This window comes from Felis catus, chromosome A1 (genome assembly GCF_018350175.1).
Source record: "Felis catus isolate Fca126 chromosome A1, F.catus_Fca126_mat1.0, whole genome shotgun sequence".
NCBI classification, from domain to species: domain Eukaryota; kingdom Metazoa; phylum Chordata; class Mammalia; order Carnivora; family Felidae; genus Felis; species Felis catus.
This window is the reverse complement of record NC_058368.1, coordinates 12,291,220-12,313,495: the sequence shown is the minus strand read 5'-3', so window position 1 is coordinate 12,313,495 and position 22,276 is coordinate 12,291,220. Positions and strand designations below refer to the sequence as shown.

Genomic DNA, 22,276 nt, shown 5'->3' with positions numbered 1-22,276 from the left:
TATAGAGGGAAAGGGGATGGGAGCCAGCAGAAACAGCTCTTCCTGTCCGGGCTGGGACAACATCAAGTGGCCTCGCCTTTCAGAAAACACAGGCACTGTTGAAAGCTACAGAGACACTGCTGCCCAAGGGTGTCTGGGGACTTGTATCCCAGGGGTAGAATCACAGCTGGAAAAATAATGTTACCTTATCTTCATATAGGGTTTTCAGTTTGCAAGCTACTTCCATAATCTATGTTCCCATGTTTACAATAGCCTGGTGAGTTTGGAGGGGCCTGAAAATCTAAAAAAATACTGTAGGTGTTTATTGGCTTATAAATGTTTAAAGCTATAAATACTTTCCTCTTCATATAGCCATTCACTGTTTCAGCCAACATTCATTTGCAAGGCTCTGGGCTAAGAACTGAACATGTATAGATGCAACCTGCTCTCCAACCTGGTGATGTGTACCTACAATGTCATAGTTTCAGAGGATAGAAGAATGTACATATTTATTGAAGGATACTTGTAGTATTATACATATGACATATTTACAGAGTGTATGTGCACCTGTATATATATTTGTGTGCATGTTGTGTGTGTGTGTGTGTGTGTGTGTGTGTGTGTGTGTGAGAGAGAGAGAGAGAGAGAGAGAGAGACCATTTATTTCTCTTAAGTTCCAAAATCAAAAATTGATTGCCTAAAGGGATGAAAGCAGGAAAAACTTGGCCCTCTTTTAAACCTGGTGCATAAAGTTTTCTTTTTGGGCTAAATGTGAGCACCTTAGTGGTACAATAAGTGAATCAAAGAACTTAATGAGAGCTATGTAGTCTCAACAAATAAAGCATCTTCCTAATGCTACTTATATACAAGGGATTTCCATGCCTTTCAGTTCTATCTAAAAACCTAGGTTAAGAATTCCTACTTAATGTATTAATCTAGACAAGACAAACTTCATCCCAATTTAAACACACACAGACACAGACACACACACACACACACACACACACACACACACACACACACAGTTGACCCTTGAATTACATGAGCTTGAACTGCGCAGATCCACTTACGTGCAGATTTTTAAAATAAATACAGAACAGTACTATATATGTATCTCCCTTATGATTTTCTTCATAACATTTTCTTTTTCCTAGCTTGCTTTATTGTAAGATTACAGTATGTAGTACATACAGCCTACAAAATAGGTGTTAATCAACTGTTTACATTACTGGTAAGGCACCTGGTCAGCTATACACAATTACTGAAGGTTTTGAACAGTCAAAACTTTCAAATGCACGGGTGTCCGTTCCCCTAACTCTGGCGTCATTCAAGGGTCAACTGTATGTATGTGTGGGTATGTGTGTGTGAATATGTACTAATTATTCCTTATTTTGGAAAAAACCAAAAGATTCAAAGAAGACTTCTTTCTAAGTTTTGTGTTCAGCATTGGGTATAATTTGAGCAGCCATGAAATGTTAATATGATCATTTAAGCATAAGAACCAAACATCTCTTTGCTTTTAAATGTAAATGACTTGAAGTATTTTAATAGTATTTCAATGATTTTCCTGACTGCCTCCTCACAAAGTAAATCCCTGAATCCACACACACCTTGGATGTTTTTAATAGTGGCAGTGACCTTGATAGGGAGCCTATCTGGGAGACTCCTGACCTCTTGAGGTCAATGGCCTTGGGATCCACTTTAACCCTCAACTTTTCCCAGTAATTATTCCACAGGAAGCCCATATCCCTTGCTAGGAATTTACTTATTTGTTCAGTTTTTTTTTTTTCTCATAACATGGAAAAATAATCTTCTGAAGGCATTTCCTTAATGAAGCCTACACATCTGATACAGATTTCTTTCCCAAGGTTCTGATGTGTTTGGTTTGTTTAAACACATCTTTGCCCTTGAGATCCTCACATTATCAAGCAATTGCTAATATTTTACTTATTAACTGGTAAGCACATCGTAAACTATAATCACCAGACTGTCTCCCCCAGCCTGGTGTTCATATCCTAAAAGTAACAGCCTGTGGAGGCCCTCAGTTCCATTTTCAAAGTGTCACATTTCATTTATGACTCTCATTACATCTTGTTAAACAGCATTGTATTGTGTGAAGCATGGCTACCTGCGATACAGCATAATTTAACAGAAAAAGTATAACACAATCTTCCACAGAATGTAAAAAAACGAATTGCCTATTAGATTCCTGTCATAAGAAGGATCTGGATGTAGGGGACGGGGCGGTGGCATTTAGCTCCAAAGCCCTCCTGCAGGCACAGATGAAGCAACATAAGCTCTATTCCAGAAAGACGGCCATTCACAGGAATCCCAGCTTCAAAAGTAGTCCGGGGGCAGAGAGGGATGGCCATGGGCAGAACCGGTTAGCCAACCATCTTCTGCCTCACATGTCATCTCACCTGCTAAGTCTGTCCTGGTCACTTTACCCGAAATGTCCCCTCTGGCTCTGAGTCCTGTACGACTTTATCCTGTTTTGCTCTCTTGGGATTAGTGATTCCTGGGTGCGTCTTTGTCTCCTCTGCTTGACTTAGAGACCTGCAGAACAGGACCCCGCTCCCCACAGCCAGGCATCCTCCCGCAGTGCCTAATCGCTAGCTTTTCAAACCCTGGGCAACCCGTAGATGTCTGCCGAATAAATCAGTAGGATGAATGCCTCCTACTTCTGAAAGCCAAATGAAGAAGAGCTGAGTGGAGAGAATCAGAAACCGTTGGAACCACTATTTTCTGTTGCAGGCACGTGCACCTTCAACTGTACTCGTAGCACATACAGCTGACAACTCACTTAATCCCCACAACAATGGTCTGAAGTAGGTACTCTGTTACAGATACGGAGACTGAGGCATGCTGAAGTTAACCTATCACAAGGCCACGAAGGTAATCCAAAGTAAAGCTAGGATTTGAATCTTGCTTCTAATACTTCAGGCCATATTATGGCTCCCGTAATGCTGTTTAACAAGATGCTGCATTACAGCTCCTGTAACAGTCTGTATATGTCCTCAAGTAAAGGAGCATTTTCTGAACCAATCAACAGACTCTTTTTAAAAAGTTAATTCATAGGGCGCTGGCGTGGCTCAGTCGGTTGAGCGTCCCGACTCTTGATTTCAGCTCAGGTCATGATCTCAACAGCCCTGCATTGGGCTCTGCACTGACAGAGTGGAGCCTGCTTGGGATTTTCTCTCTCTACCCACCTCTCTCTCTCTCTAGGCCTCCCTCAACTCTCAAAATGAATAAATAAACTTAAAAAAATTAATTTATAAAACCGAGTATATGTATTCAACAAAAGAAGAAACTTAGTTTTACTTAATAGATACGCTGTTAGTTAAGAGCAAATCTTCATTTCAAACTCCCCTTTAAAGCAATAACATTAACCCTGTGCAAAAATAAACTTGTTTTGTTCTAAAGAGATGCACTCTTGGTGAATTTGCTAGGCTTTGAAATTCGGGTCACTTTTTGCTTTTCATTACTTAGAGTATTGGAGGAGTCCTGTCGACTCCAAATATTCATCTAGTCATTAAAACAAGATGGGGAGTTTTTCTCTATTTGGTCTAGTATCTTTTGTTTTGTTTCGTTTTGAAAGTTTAACCTTGAAACTTCAGCGACACCCTTTAGAAAATACCAGTTTATGACATAAAGTTTTGAAATGCATCTTTGAAATTATCTAAATACATATGCAGGAGGTCAAAGACAAGTGGAACAGCTGTTACATAAAATCTCCACTTTCCAAATACCAAGAAGGAAGAGGTGGGAACATGGTCCAGGATTTAACCTTAACTTTGAACTTCCTGACTTGTGTTAGTTTAAGACATCCCTGTAGCATCATTTAAACATAGTTCTGGTGTATGAATAAACTTCCACTTGGAATTTCCTTTTTGAAGTCTGCTGAGAATATAAATCAAAACCATATGAGCTGGGTCTTAATCCAGAATGTAAAATAACATGAGAAATGTCAACCCAGAAGTACTCCCTGAAAATACATTCACCAGGATGCACGTTCAGGCAGAATTCTTTATTTAGAATGAAAGCCTCCAGAGAACTGAATTTATTATTTTTAACTCATGATTGTGACGTCTGAATTGATAAAGGAAGATACTTTTTAAAGTAATGGCAGTAGGAATGTTTTTCAGCCATCTAGAATGATTGAAAAGGAAATCAGCCGGGTTGGAAAGAGGTTCAAAAGGCATTGTCAAGTGGCAATGCAGATTATAATTTTATTGAAAGCTTATGTGAAACATATAGTAATTTAGCCTATATACATGTACACATCTGCATAATAAAAGAATGAGAGACCATTTGCCAACAAAATGCTAACCTGTGATCGAATTGTGGTGGTTTTGCTTTGCTTTGCTTTGCTTTTTTTCCTTCCTTTTTTCTTTCAGGTGTTTCAAATCTTAGGTTTAGATTTTGCCACTTTTCTGTCAGCTTTCACTTAAGAGGGGATTTTTGGTCATTTTTATCTCTTATTCAAGTCTGTTTGTAAGGGAAATAACCCTTTTATACCTGAGTTCAGTGAGTATTTGCACAAGCATCTTAGTCAAGACCATAGTATTGACTGCAAGTAATAAAAATTGTTATATGCCCAGAGCTAGTCAGGTAATTAAATTATATTTATATTTTATAAGGTAGAGCTGCCTGGACCTCCATTTAGAAGTGCTTATGTGTTTGCAGGACGTATTTTTCTGCCATTTCTTACTGTGTTCTTAAACTTAAAATCTGAAGTGACAGTAATTATTAAGGCCCAGAGTTCTTTAAAATTTGAAGTTATTTACTATCCATACTAAACTATTAAAGATTTAAAAACTTTTACTGTGTTTTAAACTTTTTTAAAGTTTTATTTATTTAGTAAATAAATTTATTTAGTAAGTAAAGCTCCAGCATGGGGCTCAAACTGACGAACCTTGAGATCATGACCTGAGCCAAAGTCGAGTCACACGCTCAACTCACTGAGCCACCCAGGTGCCCCCATGTTTTAAACATTGAAAACTCTTTACAGTGTATGTAACTTTTTAAAAACCCATTTGATTGCATTTGTGGTATATTTATGGGATGCCTCAATTGACTTCAATATCAGTATGCCACGTGGTTGGATCATAGAATGACACAGTCATTAATGTATCACTGTGATGAAAAAAGGGAGGGGGGGACTCCAGTGTACAAGTTGTTTCCCACCTCTTTGGTCTGAATCTTAACCCCCTCCTTCCCAAATGAGTAAAGCTATTTCAATGACCTAACCTGTTTTAAATTGCTTTCTGTTTTAAATTGTAATGTCAATGTCTACTAATGATTTACAAAATAAGAATCCCAATACTTTGAGAGCAAGCCTCTGAGTTCAGCGATAGCTTTGGCTTTGAAGAACATGGAGAAAAAAGATGAATCCATAGCTGAAAACCTAATAACACAATTTCTTGAATCTGGCTACTGATTTTCTGAGACAAGTGCTAATATGTTTAGAAAATCATTCACAGAATGAGTGCCATTGCAGACAAGTAGAAAACATTCTAGAGGACTGGCAAAGGCACTTTCAAAAATTCGCAGTAAATATTTTATCCCAGCGCATATTTCCTAGTAAATATTTAAAAATAAAAAATACACACCTGCATACACTATATGTGTATATATATGTATATATATATGTATATGTATATGTATATATATATATAGTCAGATAATAAAATTACACTTGAGTTGTATACATCTTTTCTTGGGATTAAATTAAGCAAACACTAGTTTTGATTGATCCACATGTTCCAATTGGTGAGAAATTAAGTGCACAAAATTTTGAACTGGCTGTCAGTAGCTCAGGTGATTGTTTTATATGGCCAGCCCTACAAAGAGTGAAAGACCTGAAAAAACTCTGTAGGGTTCTTGGAGTTATTTTATCAGGAGAGTCTCCATGCTCCTTCTGATGCCTGCATGGTAGAATTTTCCCTGATATCACAAGAGCTTCTGGTGTAATTGGAGTACCCAGAGCTATAAGAGTTGGGCTAAGCAACTGAAATAGCAGATAAGCCTTTGTAAGTGTAGACATTCAGATATATCTGAAAATAGAGAAGGGGTTTGAGTCCCTAAAGACATGCGTAGTTTTTTTAGCATTAAAAATTTTAAGCAAAATAGGATAGAAGAGTACCTGTCCAAAGCCAAGAAACCTGACTTCCTAGCGGTGGTCGGACTTGTCCAAAGCAGTTGCTTTTCCCCAGGCAAAAAGTCATCGTCATGGCAGTGAATATGCAGGGACCCTTCTGATACTACCAGTTTGCCGGACCTTGAGGAAGTTAGAGCCTCTGCTCATGAGAACCAGCATCAAGTCAGCTACCTTGGACTCCTATTCTTCACCTTTCCAAGAGAAGCCAAAGAAACCAAGATAGAAAAATCATCTCCAGAATCTCACACCCTTGTCCCAAGAAAGGCTATTTAAGACTTTATTATCCTGGTGGGTCAGTATGGAGATACTTTGGCCAAAGCCTGAAAATTATGACCTTCTTTCTAATTTTCTGTTCCCCTTCCTTGCATTTCAGTTGCTTAACTGACTCCACCATGAAGAATCTCTTGGGATTTAGTGGTAGGCAGTGGCTCCACAAGTTCAAAAAAGCTGGGGATGTTCATATGCTTGTGTCTGCATGCAGCCTCCTTGAGAAATACCACAAGCGCCTGATGGGAACAATCTGTACAAAATGAAAGGAGAGAATGAGGAGCTACTCTGCCTCATGGAAAACTTGAGTCAAAACAATCTGGTTAGGAGCTTTTTGGCTGGCAGAGCGTATACTTTCTGCTTTCTTTTTCTTTGAGATTGATTGGGGTGGGATTGTAAATTTTCTTTTTCTTTCTGGTTTTTGTGTGTGTCTGTGTGCTCTTAGGAATATGAGCATAAGGAATAGTATTTATATTCCTGAAGACTTTCCTTGTTCAGTTGCACCTGAACTTTTGATTTTCTGTGGTGTGCGTATGTGAGAGAAAAAGTGTGTGTGTCTGTGAATATGGGTGCACTCACACACTCGACACATGTAGCTGCATGTAACTAAGGATCGTGAAAGGATTCTTTTCATTTTTTTAACTCACAGAGGCCATGCACTGTAGGCAGGAAAGCAGAATTCCAAGCAGAAATGATTCCTGATACTGATTGTGTTCACTTCTAGAGCACACTAATAACAGATATCCAGCAACAGCTTCAAGTTGAAATAAAGGTCCATAGGCTTTCTCTCTAGAATGGGTATCTAGCCCTGCGTTAAATTAGTTTAAGCGAGATTGGCCTCTGTAGCAAGTTGTCCCCCATGTTGTAGTGGCATAAAACAACGGAAGTTTATTTCTTGCTCGCATTACGTGTCAGCAGCTAGTCTGCTGTGGCTTTGTTCCCTGTGTCACCATTCCAGGTCCCAGGTTCAAGGAATAACATGTCTGAGACCTACTAGCCTCGTGAGAAAGGGAAAAGAGTAGGAAAACTGAAAGAACTAGATGACAGCTTTTGAAGCGTTTTGCTGGAAACTAGCATACATTGCTTCTGCTCACATTTCATTGGCTAAAGTGGGTCACGTGGCCAGAGCTGTACAGCAATGGGATGGGAAGTAAATGCTTCCGAGTTGGAGGAGAACTGCAAGTTTGCAGCAACTGGAAAGAGCAGGGAATCATCGTAAGTGTTTAAGAAAATGTGTGTGTGTGTGTGTGTGTGTGTGTGCTTTCATTATAAATTTAAAAATTAAATACATTAGTAATAAATTAAGACTAAATTACATATACAGTGTAGGATTGCCCCCAACAAGGCAGGTTAAAAACCAGGAAAAAGACTGGTTAAAAACAACTCTTGAGTGACTAGGAATAGACCTACCATTCAGGTGTTGAATTTGCTTGATCCTCTTTTACTCTAATAGAAATTACTTTTAAGTGACTAGATTTGCTATGAATCCAGCTTGCAGAAGGTCTTTCAAGGCCTGAGGAATAAGGCTAGTGTAAGAACTGGCAGTGGAATAGTGTGTCCCAACACGTGTGTCATTCTTGCTTCAGGTAAAATGTACACATAAACACAACCATGAATCTCCACCTTATCTGTGTATAACTTGGTGTCATAGGAATATATGCATCTTCCAGATTTTTTCTTCTGTTGTTCTGTATCAGCTGACAAAAAGATACGTTGCTACACATTAAGGAAATAGTTGCCTTAAAAAAAAGGCACTGAATGGAAAATAAAATGGGTGTTTCCAAGTTAGTTCACTGATTTGAATATTCAGTGATTAATAATCTTAAATTTATCCTAAATAACTTATTTAGAATATAAGGGAAAAAAATGATATGCATATTAGAAAAATTATAATTGGTAAACATTTAAGACTTACTCAGGCCTTTTACACATCGCAATAAACTTATTATATAATTCAAAGAGTGCAAAAAGAAGTATCCTGTCACCATGATGTGAAACCTAAATCAGTCTTGATTACATAACTTGATATTTAATCCTGTACCTGTGATTAAGGTTATAAAGCACTCTTGGGAGAAGGATTGGGGTGGTCATGTATGGATCTATGTAATTTTAATTATTGCATCATTCATATCTATATATAGACGGGATGGACACTCTGGCATTGATTTTAACAAAACTAGTGTAGTGTATGGCCAAATAAATAACCTTCAGTAAGTAAGGACTTCGCTTGAGAAATTCCAAGTGAAGACCAAAGAGTCATTTGTCTTAAGTAGTACACTAATGATGAAGCTAACTCAGCCATATAAATTAATCTAAGCCAACAACCATGAGTGTGTTGAAATGTTAATACCTTTGATAGACTTTTATAGTGTTAATTGCATCCACTGCAGACATCTTGTGGTGGTTGAGTCACTCATAATCTTCCAGAAACAGGGTGCCCACCATGTTAGCCAATTTAAACGGAAAAACAAAGCACCTACTTTTCTAAATCACATGGAGACCCATGATGCCTCCCCCCTCCCCCCCCACTTCTCTTGAGTATTTTAATGAACATTTAAGAAAGAAGACCTACTTAAATTGGAGCCAGTGTGACCACTGCAATTCCAGGAGATTTGTAAGAACAACATAAACACATATGCCTGTATATATTGATTTCATAAACCTTTCACGGTAGACCAGGTTCCTTCTAGCCAGCTAGCTTTCTGATAATAATAAAATTTAATTTGGCCTTCATTTGAATTTTTGGTCATTTAGAGAGAATAGTATTCCTTTGGGTTAGCTATGGAAAAAGCATTTGCTGTGCCGAGAATAACGTAAACCAAAAAATGTACTTAAAACGTTTAGCTAGGAGAACACACTGTTCCCAAGCACTCTAGAAACACCAGTTTAAAAATTCAATGAGATTGTAACATGAGAGGAGGCCTGCCAGCCTGGGCAGCAAATTTGCTGTGCTCAAAATAACCCCTTACTTGACCAGAGCCCTCCAGAACCTTATCTACCTGACTATCCAAACATCACTGCATGGTGTTTCTTTAAAGAAACAGCTTGTAAATCTCTTAACTCACATAGACTTCCAGCCTTCTCCACAACCAGTCTGTATTGGTGAAGTCTTACTGAACTGTTTTCTCTTGGCTACCTTGATTTTATAACCTCCCAGCAGTGATTAACAATTGGCAGTATTCAAGAATCAAGTATTTTAAAAAAATAAGGATCATTCTCAAAACAGAGTAAATTTCCCATTTTTGCCAACAATATCATTATGTGGAAAAATATTCACAGTGTATTACTATGTGAAAATAGGTAGTCAACCAAAGATACTACAACGATTACCATTTTGATAAATAACATACACTAAATTATGTGTTAGTAATGGGACAAGAGTTGACCTTTTTCTTTCATTGTGCCTTTTTGTGTTTTTTATAAGTTTTCAACACTGAGCTGTGAAACTAAGAAATAATATAATATCTTTTAAAACCAGTGTTACAGGCCGTGGTTAGTTTCCACTTTGTTCTCATGCCCGTTGATTGGCAGCTTCCTAGGCACCCAGGGAGAAAGCCTCCCTCTACTGCATCTGCTCTCAACAGAGGCCACATCATGTTCTAAGCACGTAGGAAAGGAAGCTAAGACAGAGTGAGTGACTTTCCCTCAAGTAGAATCACAGACAGGTGGCAGGAGAGTATGCCCAGCACCAAAGAATTTTCTGGATTTACTGAGTGAAAAGATGTGCTTGGTCTTTGCACAGATCAAGCTATCAGTTGTTAAACTGGATATCTCCCTTTTCAACCAGTTGATTTCAGCCCCCAAACAACTGTTGACTTAAAATCCTGAAGCTCCTTGGTCTCCTTGAACTAAAGGGAGTGGGGGTGTTCTTAAGGAGTAGGTCATGCCCGTTTGGGTGGTGGTGATAGGACCAAGGAGTGTGGTTGGGGTGACCAGGACTGTCTGCCCCACCTAAACTAAGTAGAAGAATCTCCTAACAGGAGACTTAAGAGGTTCTATTATCTGAAGAAGGGGGGGGCGGGGATACTGAGCAGGCAAAAATAGGTACCCACTATAGAGTTAAAGAGAAATGAGTTTTACATATAATAATTGCAGAAATTCTGATGAAATCCTATCATGCTGTGGAGTCAAACAGATTGAATTTTCTCAGGTAATGTAATGTGGTAACTGCAGTAGAGATCAGTAGGCCAGTCTGTCCAAGGTCATTCTGTTCTATCTACCCCACACTTCAGCTTTCTACAAACTTGCAGCAACTTGATGCTTTGCTTTGTTTCCCTGGAACTGCCACAGGGACAGGTATGGGTTGCAAATAGAGAACAAATAAAACTGTAAGCACATGATTTGAATGGCCCTTAAAGCTTTCACATAATATTATGCTGGCTAGCAGGAGCACAGTTAGAGATTTTCACACTCTCCTCAAATGTCATTTAAATCTCATGAGGTAGGTCTTGGTGACATGATGACCCTGGCAATGATGGTTCCTTTTGAATTTTCCAAGATTTTTGGCCACTGCAAGGGTAATATGCCCTTAGCATTAGCATCTGGCTGATGGGTGTTAGTAGGGGCTGTGGGGACTCAGTAGAAATTGTAAGGGCTTTTTTTCCCCCAGCTCAACTTGATGGGCAACGTCAAATTTGACAGTGGTTAAGTATGTCTGATTATTTTGTGTCTTTGCTTTGTCACTAGGGTGTAAACAAGAGTTTGTTTGCCCTTAGAGTTTGAGATATCAAGGTGCTGGGCCTACAGCTAGAGCAGAAGGGATATTGGAGAGACATTTCAGAAGTAGAAGCAAGTTGGGTGTGCAGGAGTGATGGCAAGGAGCATCCACCATGGCTGGGATGTGGCTTCTTCTCGGTTATGATGAACTAACTGCCATCTTTGTTGGATTTGACTCTGAGACTTAAAGGCTAAATGCCTCCCCAGTTTAAAAATCAGTTTATTTAAGGGTCTGATTTAGCTGGATTCTGGTTAAGATGTGATTATTCATGTTGACATATTCATAGAATCTCAGTTCATTATCTTTGTTGCTCTTGTGAAAAAATAAACTGAAGTTAGAGAACCTTTTAAATAAAATCTCCTAGGCTAGCCTGAAGCTCGTTCCACTGTCCCACGAGAGTCTTCAGTTCCAAAGGGAATTTTCCTATAAGGACCCCTGCTGCCCGCCTCTCATTGTCCTAACTACTTCAGGGTCCGGTGGAGGGTCCACTTTTTTATAAGCTCACTTCCCACCCAAAACTCACTTTGAGTTTTCTGTGTTGTAGAACCCCTGCCTTCTAGGTCCCCTCCATTTGGTCTTCATGGTCTGTCTCTCTGGGGTTCTCCTGCTTAACACTGCATTTTGAGAGTAGTGAAAGTAATAGAAAAAAGGCAGACTATTCATGTAGTTTCAACAGAAAATTCAGAATTCTATGCTCCTCTTTAAGACTGCTGGCTCATAATTAAGTTTAGACAGTATCCGGGAATTAGATATTTCCTCCTTATTAATCATTGCATTATACTGAAAGAGAAAGAAACTCTGAAGTTTGAAAATTTAGAAGGCAACAGTCTATCTATGACTCAGTAATAACTGACCACATTTTCCACGTTACATCCAGAATGTGCATTTTCTACTTCCTCTGAAATACTTGTGTGATTTTCAAAGCAGAAGCCTTCACATAAGGACCCTCAAAGGAGCACTCATAAGCCTGTTAAGCCCTATAGTAATTGCCCTTTGTATCTTCCCAAAGAAAACCCATGTTAGCCTACAGTACAGTTCAGCTGAGTGTCCATTTTGAACTGTACTTGTGGATCTCAGAGACATCCCTCCTGAGCAAAATGCTTTCCAAGGCTTTTATTTCCAGCTTGGTGCCCCGAGTATTTCTGAATGATGCCTGCGTGGCAGGAACAAGTACATAGGTCTGTGCTGGCAGCAATTATGTAAAAAATCCTCATGCTGAACAAAAAACCCAAGATTTAGAAATTGTCAGTCACTAGAATGGCAGTGGATTGGGGGATGCCTCTGAAATGCCCTGAATTTAATGTGAAATCTCAGTCTATGTCCAACCAGATCCATGGGATGGGAATGAAAGTGTTTGCTCTTTCATATGGGGTCTGTGCAAAATCTGGCCTTTGATGTGTTTGCCTAACATCTATCATATATATAGCTCTGTCACAATAAACATTATGCTGCACAGACATTTTTTCCCCGAATTCAGTGCATAGATGCTGTGCTCTCAATGTTAGGTCTAGAGGCTCGAGCCCACAGCTGATGTTAGTGTAGCTCATTTTTGTGCCGTTGTCCCAAGAACACCCCGTACTCTCGGCTTTTGCTATGGGGAGAAGTGAACATCAGAGTAAATGGAAATACAATGACCTGACCGGGCTCCATCCCAACAGCAGAGGAAGAGGGCTGGGTAGAAACCTGTTAAAACAGGCTGTTTAATTTTGTTTGGAGAAACTGGACTTTTGACAGATGAACTTCTTTTCCCTCGCATTCGTATTTGTCTAACAGAGCTGTGGTTGGGAATTGATCCAGGATTCACAAGGTCAAAAAGTGACCTGGTTCACATACTGTAGACTCTTCCCACCTCACCCCACAGCTTCTCCAAGCAGGTGGTCCCGTGCGTGGTTGGGGTGTCCACACTGAATGGTCACCCAAAGGACATATCAGCCTTTTGGATTCAGCCCTCAGAGATTCTAGCAGCCCCATCAAACTTGCCTCGGTTCTGGAAAACCAGCTTTGCTTTTCCATGCTCCACTCTGCAGCTTGAAATCATTCGGATGTGTGTGATGAATGAACATCTTGTTGGAAGGCATTGGGAATTAAAGCCATCAGAAAAATTAAAGAAATAGCAATACACTGGATTTTTGTAATACCTTTCTTCATGAGAAAATACATTTTCATGGACCATCCAGCTGTATTCTTTCTTTCATTAGCCCAAGAGTGAAAGAATAAAGGAAGGTTGAATGAGTATACTTAGCCTTATCTTTAAACTTTAAAAGTTTAAAAAAAAATTCATTTAAAAAAAGGATCATAAGGAAGTGTTTCTTCCTTCTCTGTAGTCCCTTGGCTCCCTGGTATATAAATAAGACGTTTTTCCCTGCCTGAAACTCAGCCTTTGTGTTCTGTAATCTGTGGTTTTGTTATTATCCAAATACTTGTGGATCTACATTGAAGATAATCTTAATAGGCACATAAGTACCTTTGTGATACCTGCTCATTTTACACCCATTTCTGGTAGGTCTACTGAGACAGACTTGCCTGAGAACAATTTTGCTTTGTAACGAGTACAGTGCTCACCAGTCTCTCCTTGATTAAGAAGGTAGAGTGCTAGCGTGTGGCTGCTGGACTCAACGCATTTCCCTTTCTTGTATTTTTCAGAAATCGAGGCGAAGGAAGCATGCGACTGGCTCCGTGCTGCTGGGTTCCCACAATACGCTCAGTTGTATGAGGGTAGGTTGGCCTTCCCTTCACTCTTTATAAAGAGAATTAATTCAAACTGAGCCTCGCATATCCTGCGGTGTGTTTTGCACTTCCAAAGCTTTTCTCAGCCATTTTCCTTTGCTGTCTCTTTCCCTCAGCCTTTGCAATCCCAGGGTGTAGACCTATGCCAATTTAGACACGAGTGTTGCTGCCCAGGCCTACCTGACATTCCGCTCTACACCGCTTCTCACTTCTTTACCTTCTGCTTCTTCTCTCTTCACGGTCAACCCCGACTCTGCCTTTTCCTTCCAGCATTCTACCTTCAGCAGCTTTCTTTGTTCCTATTCTGATTGAGGTATAATTGACATACAGCATTACATTGGCGTTGGGTATACACCACAGTGACTCGACAGTTCTGTACATCACACAGTGCTCGCCGCACTCCGTGTAGTCACCATTGTCACCATGCGGTGTTGTCGTATTATTCTACGTATTTCCTTTGTGGTGCTTTCATTAGTAACAGCTCTCTTGCACTTCTGTCCTTTTTCCTTGTTTTTTTTTTTTTTTTTTTCTGTACTACTCTCTGATTTCTTGAAAGTGCAATAAATGAGTTGTTGGTAAGTTTTCTGAAAATCACAAAACTAGTTGTCTTGAGACCTTCCTTCCATTCTGTTTAAATGAAAAAAAAAAAAATTAAGACACAATATGGAGAAGAAGTTATTTGGGGGGATTTGAAGTGAGATGTTTATTGCCAGCATCATACTTCTTTCACTGATGTTTTATTTGGCACTTAATAAACTTAATCACCTGTATCTTACTCATCCCTGAAACTATAACCAAGGCTATGAACTACTTCTTGGATTGTCCAGAATAGTGAGTTAGGATCCTAATGGTAAACAGATGGAGCACTCAAGATGGTCTGAGGAGGACTTATTTCTAAAAATGTTTATTACAAAAGTGTGGGCAGGATATGAGAAACCAGGAGGAACCATACAGGTGCCCAGAGTTCATAGCCACAGAGCTGCCACTGCCGTAGGCCCAAAGGGATGGGCAGAGGGAGTGGGTGCCAGAAACCAGGACAAGAGAGGATCCCTAGAGCAAAGGACACAGCTGGTGGTGAGTGATAACCAGGAGGGTAAATGCCCTGACCTTGCACTCCTGCTCCCCTCCATCTCCAGCCAGGGCTCCCTGTTGCCCAAACACAAAAGGAAACCAAGGAAAATGGGTCCCCTCGAATGCCATCCTCACTGGTGACCCTCGGCACACAAGGCAGGGTATAAAAAAGTGGAGAGTGGATCTGTAGGGCTAAACAAAGGATATCTAGAACATTAAACAGCATTGAGTTCTCTTCCTGATGGCGTAAAATCTATGCAGGATAGAAAGAAGCAACAAAATTAACCCATAGTCACTGGTGACTCTCATTCACTCACCTGGAAGCTCAGTTTTATATGTGTGTGTGTATATATATATATGTGTGTGTGTGTGTGTGTATATATATATATATATATATATATATATATACACATATGCATATACATATAACATATATATACACATATACATATATACATACATACACACACACACATACACACACACACATATAAAACCCTTATTCTACTTCTGTAACTTAAATTCAGTGGATGAAGGAGAGCATATCTCAAAATGTGCTTTGAAGTCTAGAGTCTCTGACTCAAGTTTTTATAAAGGAGGGTTTTATAATTTTGGTCTAAAGAACGCTACTCCCACCCTCCCACCCCCTCCAATTTACTGATGATGAGAGAGAGGCCCAGAGGTTAAATGACTTTTTCAACATTAAAAGGCGGAGGAATCAGAATTAAAATCGTAGTCTCTTAAGTCTTAATGCAGTGTGTTTTCTCCTATAATGTGAACTCTCTTTGTTCTCAAATACATATAACATATGTATTGTGAATATTGTTCTCAAATACATATAACATATGTATTTTGAACTCAAAATACCTTGCAATTTACTTATTTTTGTTATTTTTTTAATGTGTATTCATTTTTGAAAGACAGAGAGACACAGAGCACAAGCAGGGGTGGGGCAGAGAGAGAGGGGGACACAGAATCCAAAGCAGGCTCCAGGCTCCGAGCTGTCAGCACAGAGCCCGATGTGGGGCTCGAACCCACGAACCATGAGATCATGACCTGAGCTGAAGTCGGACGTTTAACCTACTGAGCCACCCAGGTGCCCCAAAATACCTTGCAATTTAAATATGAAGTGTCTACAAATGGCTAAGAAGTAAATTAAATTTCTTCTCTTTAGATAGAATCAATTAGTTGAATATCTTGCTGGTACTCTAAAGTGACTCACGATTTTGCTACAAAAGAAAACATTTGAGGCCATTGAGCTTTGGTTATTTTTGGAAATTTCCTTTCTAGAGAAAAAGAATGTGCCATAAGTAAAAGGTGCCTGTCAAATTGTATTTAAGCCATGTGCATTGAATAAATATAATAAGAAAGAGCAAATACTTATGTGGAACATACTGTGTGCCAGGTCCTGCTGAGAGCACTTTACCTATAACCACTTATTTAATATTCTCAGCACTATAGGTTAAGTATTATAATTATCATCATCCCCGTTTTACAGATGGGGAAACACAAGCCCAGAAGAGGTTAGGTAAGTTGTACCCAGTTCTACATCTAGAGATTAGCAGTGCCGGGACTCAAAGCCAAGGCAACTGGGCTGTGGTGTCTGTGTTTCTCATTACTACACACACTCCCTCTCGAGCAGAACAAGACAGTCTTCATTCCAGCACCATCTGGAATTCACTCCCATTACTTTTATCACCAGAAGAGATTGTTTCTATTTCCAACTCACATTAAGATTTAGATACCTTTAGATTTATTATGACTGGCAAGGTGGAGGCAGTGCAAAGTATAAAATGAGGAAGAGAAAGAATGGCAGGATAGTGGTGATGATTTGACATTGTCTGTTATCTCTGACCATGGCCTCTATTAGAATGATCCTCAGATTTTCACCTCTGTGAATAAGGTACCTAACATTAACACTGCCTCTTGAGCGTGGCCCTTGACCTCCAAAGTTGGCATGAATAGTCAGTCTGTGGGAGAAAAATCATGATACTGGAATTTATCTCTTCGGATAGAATCAGTTGTTTGAGTATTTTGCTGATACTCTAAAGTGGCTCAAGATTTTGCTACAAAAGAACACTTTTGTGGCCACTGAGTTTCGGGTATTTTTGGAAATTTCTTTTCTAAAGAAAAAAAAAACTCCCAAATTAAGTGTTACATGAACTGATCAACATAAAAGTCAGTGATGTTAAGTGTGGAAGTATAAAAACTCTTCATATAGATAGGCTAATGTCTGTGATTATGATGAACCACAAAAATGCAGGCACTTAATATTCACTCCTATCAAAGGACTCCTTTTATATCCTTCAAAGCACTTAGTTGATAAAACTAAAACTGCCTACTATCTTAAACATCCCAACACACCCAATGATGGGAAAGCAACTGCCAGGACCAGTCATGTGTACAGAAACATGGTGGTCGAAAGATATTGGTGCCCATTCAGATAAAAACAAGACTCATAATCTCCCTTGTTTCTCTCTTTCTCTTTTTTCAGATTCCCAATTTCCCATCAACATTGTGGCTGTCAAGAATGATCATGAGTTTCTTGAAAAGGACCTTGTAGAACCTCTTTACAGGTAAATTAGGTGAAATACTTTTGTTAGTTTCAATTGTGCAGTCTCCAATAGGTATCACTGTAGTGAGGGGCAAGTTCAATGACTCCATCGTAAGTATTTATTGAGTGCCTACTATATGCCAGGCATGGGTCCAGGTTCTACCACAGTGAGCATGATTGGTCCCTGGTTTCATGAAGCTTCAATCCTAGTCACAGGCCTCAGAAAATACATTGAGAAAAAGAAAAAGAGAGTCAGTGAGAGAAAAAGAGAATAACAGGGAGATGTTAACTCAGAGACTGTTCAGTGCCATGAAAAAACTAAGATGACCCCATAGACTGTGGTGATTGGGGTCAGGGATGGATTGGTTAGCAGGGGAGGCCACAGCATGAGTGGACAGAGTAGGTCCCGAAAAACTCCATGAGTATGTCAAACTTGGCTGTATTTTTTGCAAAGTCAAGTGATTATATGAGCAAACTAGAAGATATAAGCTCAAGTGATTATATCAGCAACCTGAAATATTTAGTCTTTGCTATGTGATAGATGCTAGATAAAAATAAAGATGTAAATGAGGAATTCCCTCTCCTCAAAGGATTTATAATCTGGTTGGAGAAGTCTAGTTGAAGAAATAAAGCATGAATACATGAACAGATAAGTAACAATCGTAATTTGAGTGATAGGAAATGATGCCAATGTAACCAGTATCCACGAACAATTAAATGCTGCATGAGAGACAGTATGTGTCTGTAGGAATTTGAAATTTCTTAACGAAGGCCCTGGAGAGAGGTCAGGGATGGAGATAAATAGTAGTTACAGGAGGTGAGTCATTTTTCCATGGCCACACAGCTAGTTAGGAGTTGAATTGACCTTAAAACGCGGTACTTACAGTTTTCAATCCAGTGTTCATTCTAGCACATTCTGCATAGACATAGAAGGATGGTACTTTAATCAGAAAGCAACGATGAGCAAAACTTTTTTCAAGATAAGAGAGACCGGGGCGACTGGGTGGCTCAGTCGGTTAAGCATCCGACTTCGGTCTGTGAGTTGGAGGCGCGCATCGGGCTCTGAGCCTGGAGCCTGCTTCAGATTCTGCGTCTCCCTGTCTCTGTGCCCCCACCCCCTGCCCCACTCATTCTCTGTCTCCTTTGCTGTCAAAAATAGCTAAAGATAAAAAAAGAGATAAGAGAGACCAAGGTATGTTAGGACAGTGTGTAAATAACCTTAGACTTTCTGAGTCTTCAGACATACATATTTTTGTATCTGCTCTGTGGTTCCTATATGAAGAAAAAAATAGATTTGCATTAAGAACTGATCTCTGAATGTTTAAGGAAAATAGTACTGTGGGTTTGCTTAAGTGTGTAAAAGAGCAAAGAACTCTTGAAATCACAAATTAGAGGAACAGGCTATTTGGACTAGAAAACAAATAATGGCACAAAATAAATAGCACAAAATGCCCTTTGTGAGCGTTTATGAGAGGAATGGATGGTTTGATTGCAACTTTTTAAAGATCATGAATTGGAAAAGAAGTGTTTTCTCTTCAGGATGTCTGAGGTACACCCCAAGCAAGAGCGTTTCCCTTCTCAGGAGATTTCACTCAAACCAGAACTATTCCAATAGCACTTCCTTCTGAGTTTTCCCTCTCAGTGTTAACCAAGGGGACTTTTACTAGCTGGCATTAAAAAAAAAAAATAAGTGGGGCGCCTGGGTGGCGCAGTCGGTTAAGCATCCGACTTCAGCCAGGTCACGATCTCGCGGTCCGTGAGTTTGAGCCCCGCGTCAGGCTCTGGGCTGATGGCCCAGAGCCTGGAACCTGTTCCCGATTCTGTGTCTCCCTCTCTCTCTGCCCCTCCCCCGTTCATGCTGTGTCTCTCTCTGTCCCAAAAATAAATAAACATTGAAAAAAAAATTAAAAAAAAAAAAAAGTAATTTTTGTATCTTAATTATGTTATATTGCATTATCATTTTTCCCCATATGCTTTCTTTAAGTCAAAGTGTCATATATACGTACAAACTAAAATTCACTATTTTGAGTGAACAGTTTTTGAGAATTGACAAATGCCTGTAGACATGTAACTGCCACCACAACCAAGATAAAGAACAGCTCCATCACCCCCCAAAATTCCCTGGTTCCCCTTTATCATCAGCCTCTAACCCTACCCCCAAACCCCTGGCAACCACTGACCTTGTTTTTGTACCTGTTGTTTTGCCTTTTCCAGAATACCATATAAATGAAATCAAACAATATGTAGCCTTTTGAGCCTGACTTCTTTTACTTGGTGTACTACATTTAAGATTCATCCACGTTGTTGGTGTATCAATCAGTACCATTACTGGGTAGTATTACATCGTATGGCGTTCTACATTGTCCATTCACCAGCTGAAGGATGTTTGAGTTGTCATCAGTTTTGGTGGTCATAAAGCAACTATAAACATTCATATTCAGGGTTTTGTGTGAACATAAGTGTTCATTTCTTTTAAGTAAAATCCTAGGAATGGGATTGCAGGGTCAATTTGATAACTGTATCTTAACTTCTTAAGAAATCACCAGGCTTTTCAAAAGTGATCATATCACTTTGTATTTTCACCAACAATGTATCAGAATTCCAGTAGCTCCACATCTTTGCCACCACTTGGTGCTGTCACTTTTTGTTTTGTTTGTTATTGAGGTATAGTTGACACACAACGTTGCATTAGTTTCAGATGTACTGCATGGTGATTCAACAAGTCCATACATTACGCCATGCTCATCACAAGTGTAGCTACTAACTGTCACCATATAACACTATTACAGTACCATTGATTATATTCCCTATGCTATGTCTTTCATCCCCATGGCATGTATTGTTTGTTTTGTTTGTAGCCATTCTAATAGGTGTCTACAGTTATTAACTCATTAGAATTTTAATTTGCATTTCCTTAATGAGTAATGATGTTGAATGTCTTTTCATGTGCTTGTTTACCATACCTGTATCTTCCTTGGTAAAGTGTCTGTTCAAGTCTTTTGCCCATTTTAAAATTTGGTTGTTTGTTTTTTTTATTTTTGACTTTTAAGAATTCCTTATATGTTGTAGGTATAAATCCTTTGTCAGATATGGGTTTTGGAATATTTTCTACCAGTCTGTAGCTTGTCTTTTTGATCTTTTAACAGTGTCTTTCACAGAAGTTTTAAATTTTGCTTAAATCCAGCTTATCATTTTTTTCCATATTTTTAGTCATATCTAAGAAATCTTTCCCTAACATAAGGTCGCAACTATTTTCTCCTTTGTTTTCTTCTGGAGATTCTAGTGTTATGTTTTCATCGAATTCAATGGTCCATTTAAAGTTAATTTTTTATTAGGTACAAAGTATGGATCAAGATTCTTTTTTTGCACATCAATGTCCCATTGGTTCGACACCATATTAGAAAATTATACTTTCCACATTAAATCGCCTTTGCACTTGTAATGTTAATCAATTGGCCATGTGTGTGTAAATATATTTCTAGACTATTCTGTTCCATTTATCTGTATGTCTAATCCTTCATCAATATGACACAGGATTACTTAGCTTTATGTATATCTTGGAATCCAATAATATACGTCCTCCAACTTGGTTCTTCTTTGCCAGGATTGTTTTGGTTATTCTAGTTCCTCTGCCTTTTCATATAAATTTTAAAAACATCTTGGTGATATCTATTTTAAAAACCCTCTGGAATATTGATTTGGATTATGTTGACTCTATAGATCAGTTTGGGGAGAATTGACATCTTAACAGTACTGAATCTTCTGATTTATAAATACAATGTATTTATTTATTTAGGTCTCCTTTGATTTTTTTTCAACCCTGACTTGTGATTTTCAACATATGGATACTACACATCCTCAAAAGTACTTAAGAATTTCATGTTTTGTGGGGCACCTGGGTGGCTCAGTTGGTTAAGCGTCTGACTTTGGCTCAGGTCATGATCTCACGGTCTGTGAGTTCAAGACCCATGTCGGACTCTGTGCTGACAGCTCAGAGTCTGGAGCCTGCTTCTGATTCTGTGTCTCCCTCTCTCTCTGACCCTCCCCCGTTCATGCTGTCTCTCTCTGTCTCAAAAATAAACATTTAAAAAAATTTAAAAAAAAAGAATTTCATGTTTTGTGGTGCTATTGCAAATAGCACAGCTTTTTTTTATAATTTCAATTTCCAATTGCTCAATTAACATCATGTAAATTTTTGTTATATATTGTCCTTGGATTCTATAGTCCTTCTAAACTCACTCATTACTTCCTAGTAGCTTCATCATAGATATCTAAAATTTTATTTTGAAATATAAATAAAGGATTACATTGTAAACCAAGAATAAAAATTATAGTACATATTTTCAAGACAGGATTGCAGGGGCAAAGACTATCTCTGATTGTTCAGCTGTGTTTACTGCTGACATGGCTAAGTGGGCCAATCTTTGCATCTCATACAGTTGGGTGGTAAATCCTTATCTATTCACTGCTGCTTGTGATCTGAGATGCCTTGACTAAGTTTTGGATTTTTCCATCAAAGTCGACTCTTAAAAAAAAAATGCCTCTCATGGGGCACCTGTGTGGCTCAGTTGGTTAAGCATCTGACTCTTGGTTTCTGTGCAGGTTATGATCTCACAGTTTGTGAGTTCAGACCCCACGTCGGGCTCTGTCCGCACTGACAGCACAGAGCCTGCTTGGCATTCTCTGTCTCCCTCTCTCTCTGCCCCCTCCTCTGCTTGCTTTCTGTGTCTCTCTCTCAAAATAAATAACGTTTAAAAATAAATAAATAAATTAATTAATTAATTAATAAAATTTTTTTAAA

At 39.0% G+C, this 22,276-nt stretch overlaps 1 protein-coding gene across 3 annotated transcripts in view; it reads left to right on the top strand.

The window, feature by feature from the left end:
• The window catches only part of STARD13 (StAR related lipid transfer domain containing 13), a 185,077-nt gene that overhangs the window by 109,293 nt on the left and 53,508 nt on the right, over nt 1–22,276 (top strand). For all 3 annotated transcript variants that reach the window (XM_003980318.5, XM_003980317.5, XM_045051825.1), the window contains exons 2-3: nt 13,767–13,838; nt 17,416–17,497. In XM_003980318.5, the coding sequence (XP_003980367.2) occupies nt 13,767–13,838; nt 17,416–17,497 (154 nt within the window). The remainder of the gene's footprint in view (nt 1–13,766; nt 13,839–17,415; nt 17,498–22,276) is intronic.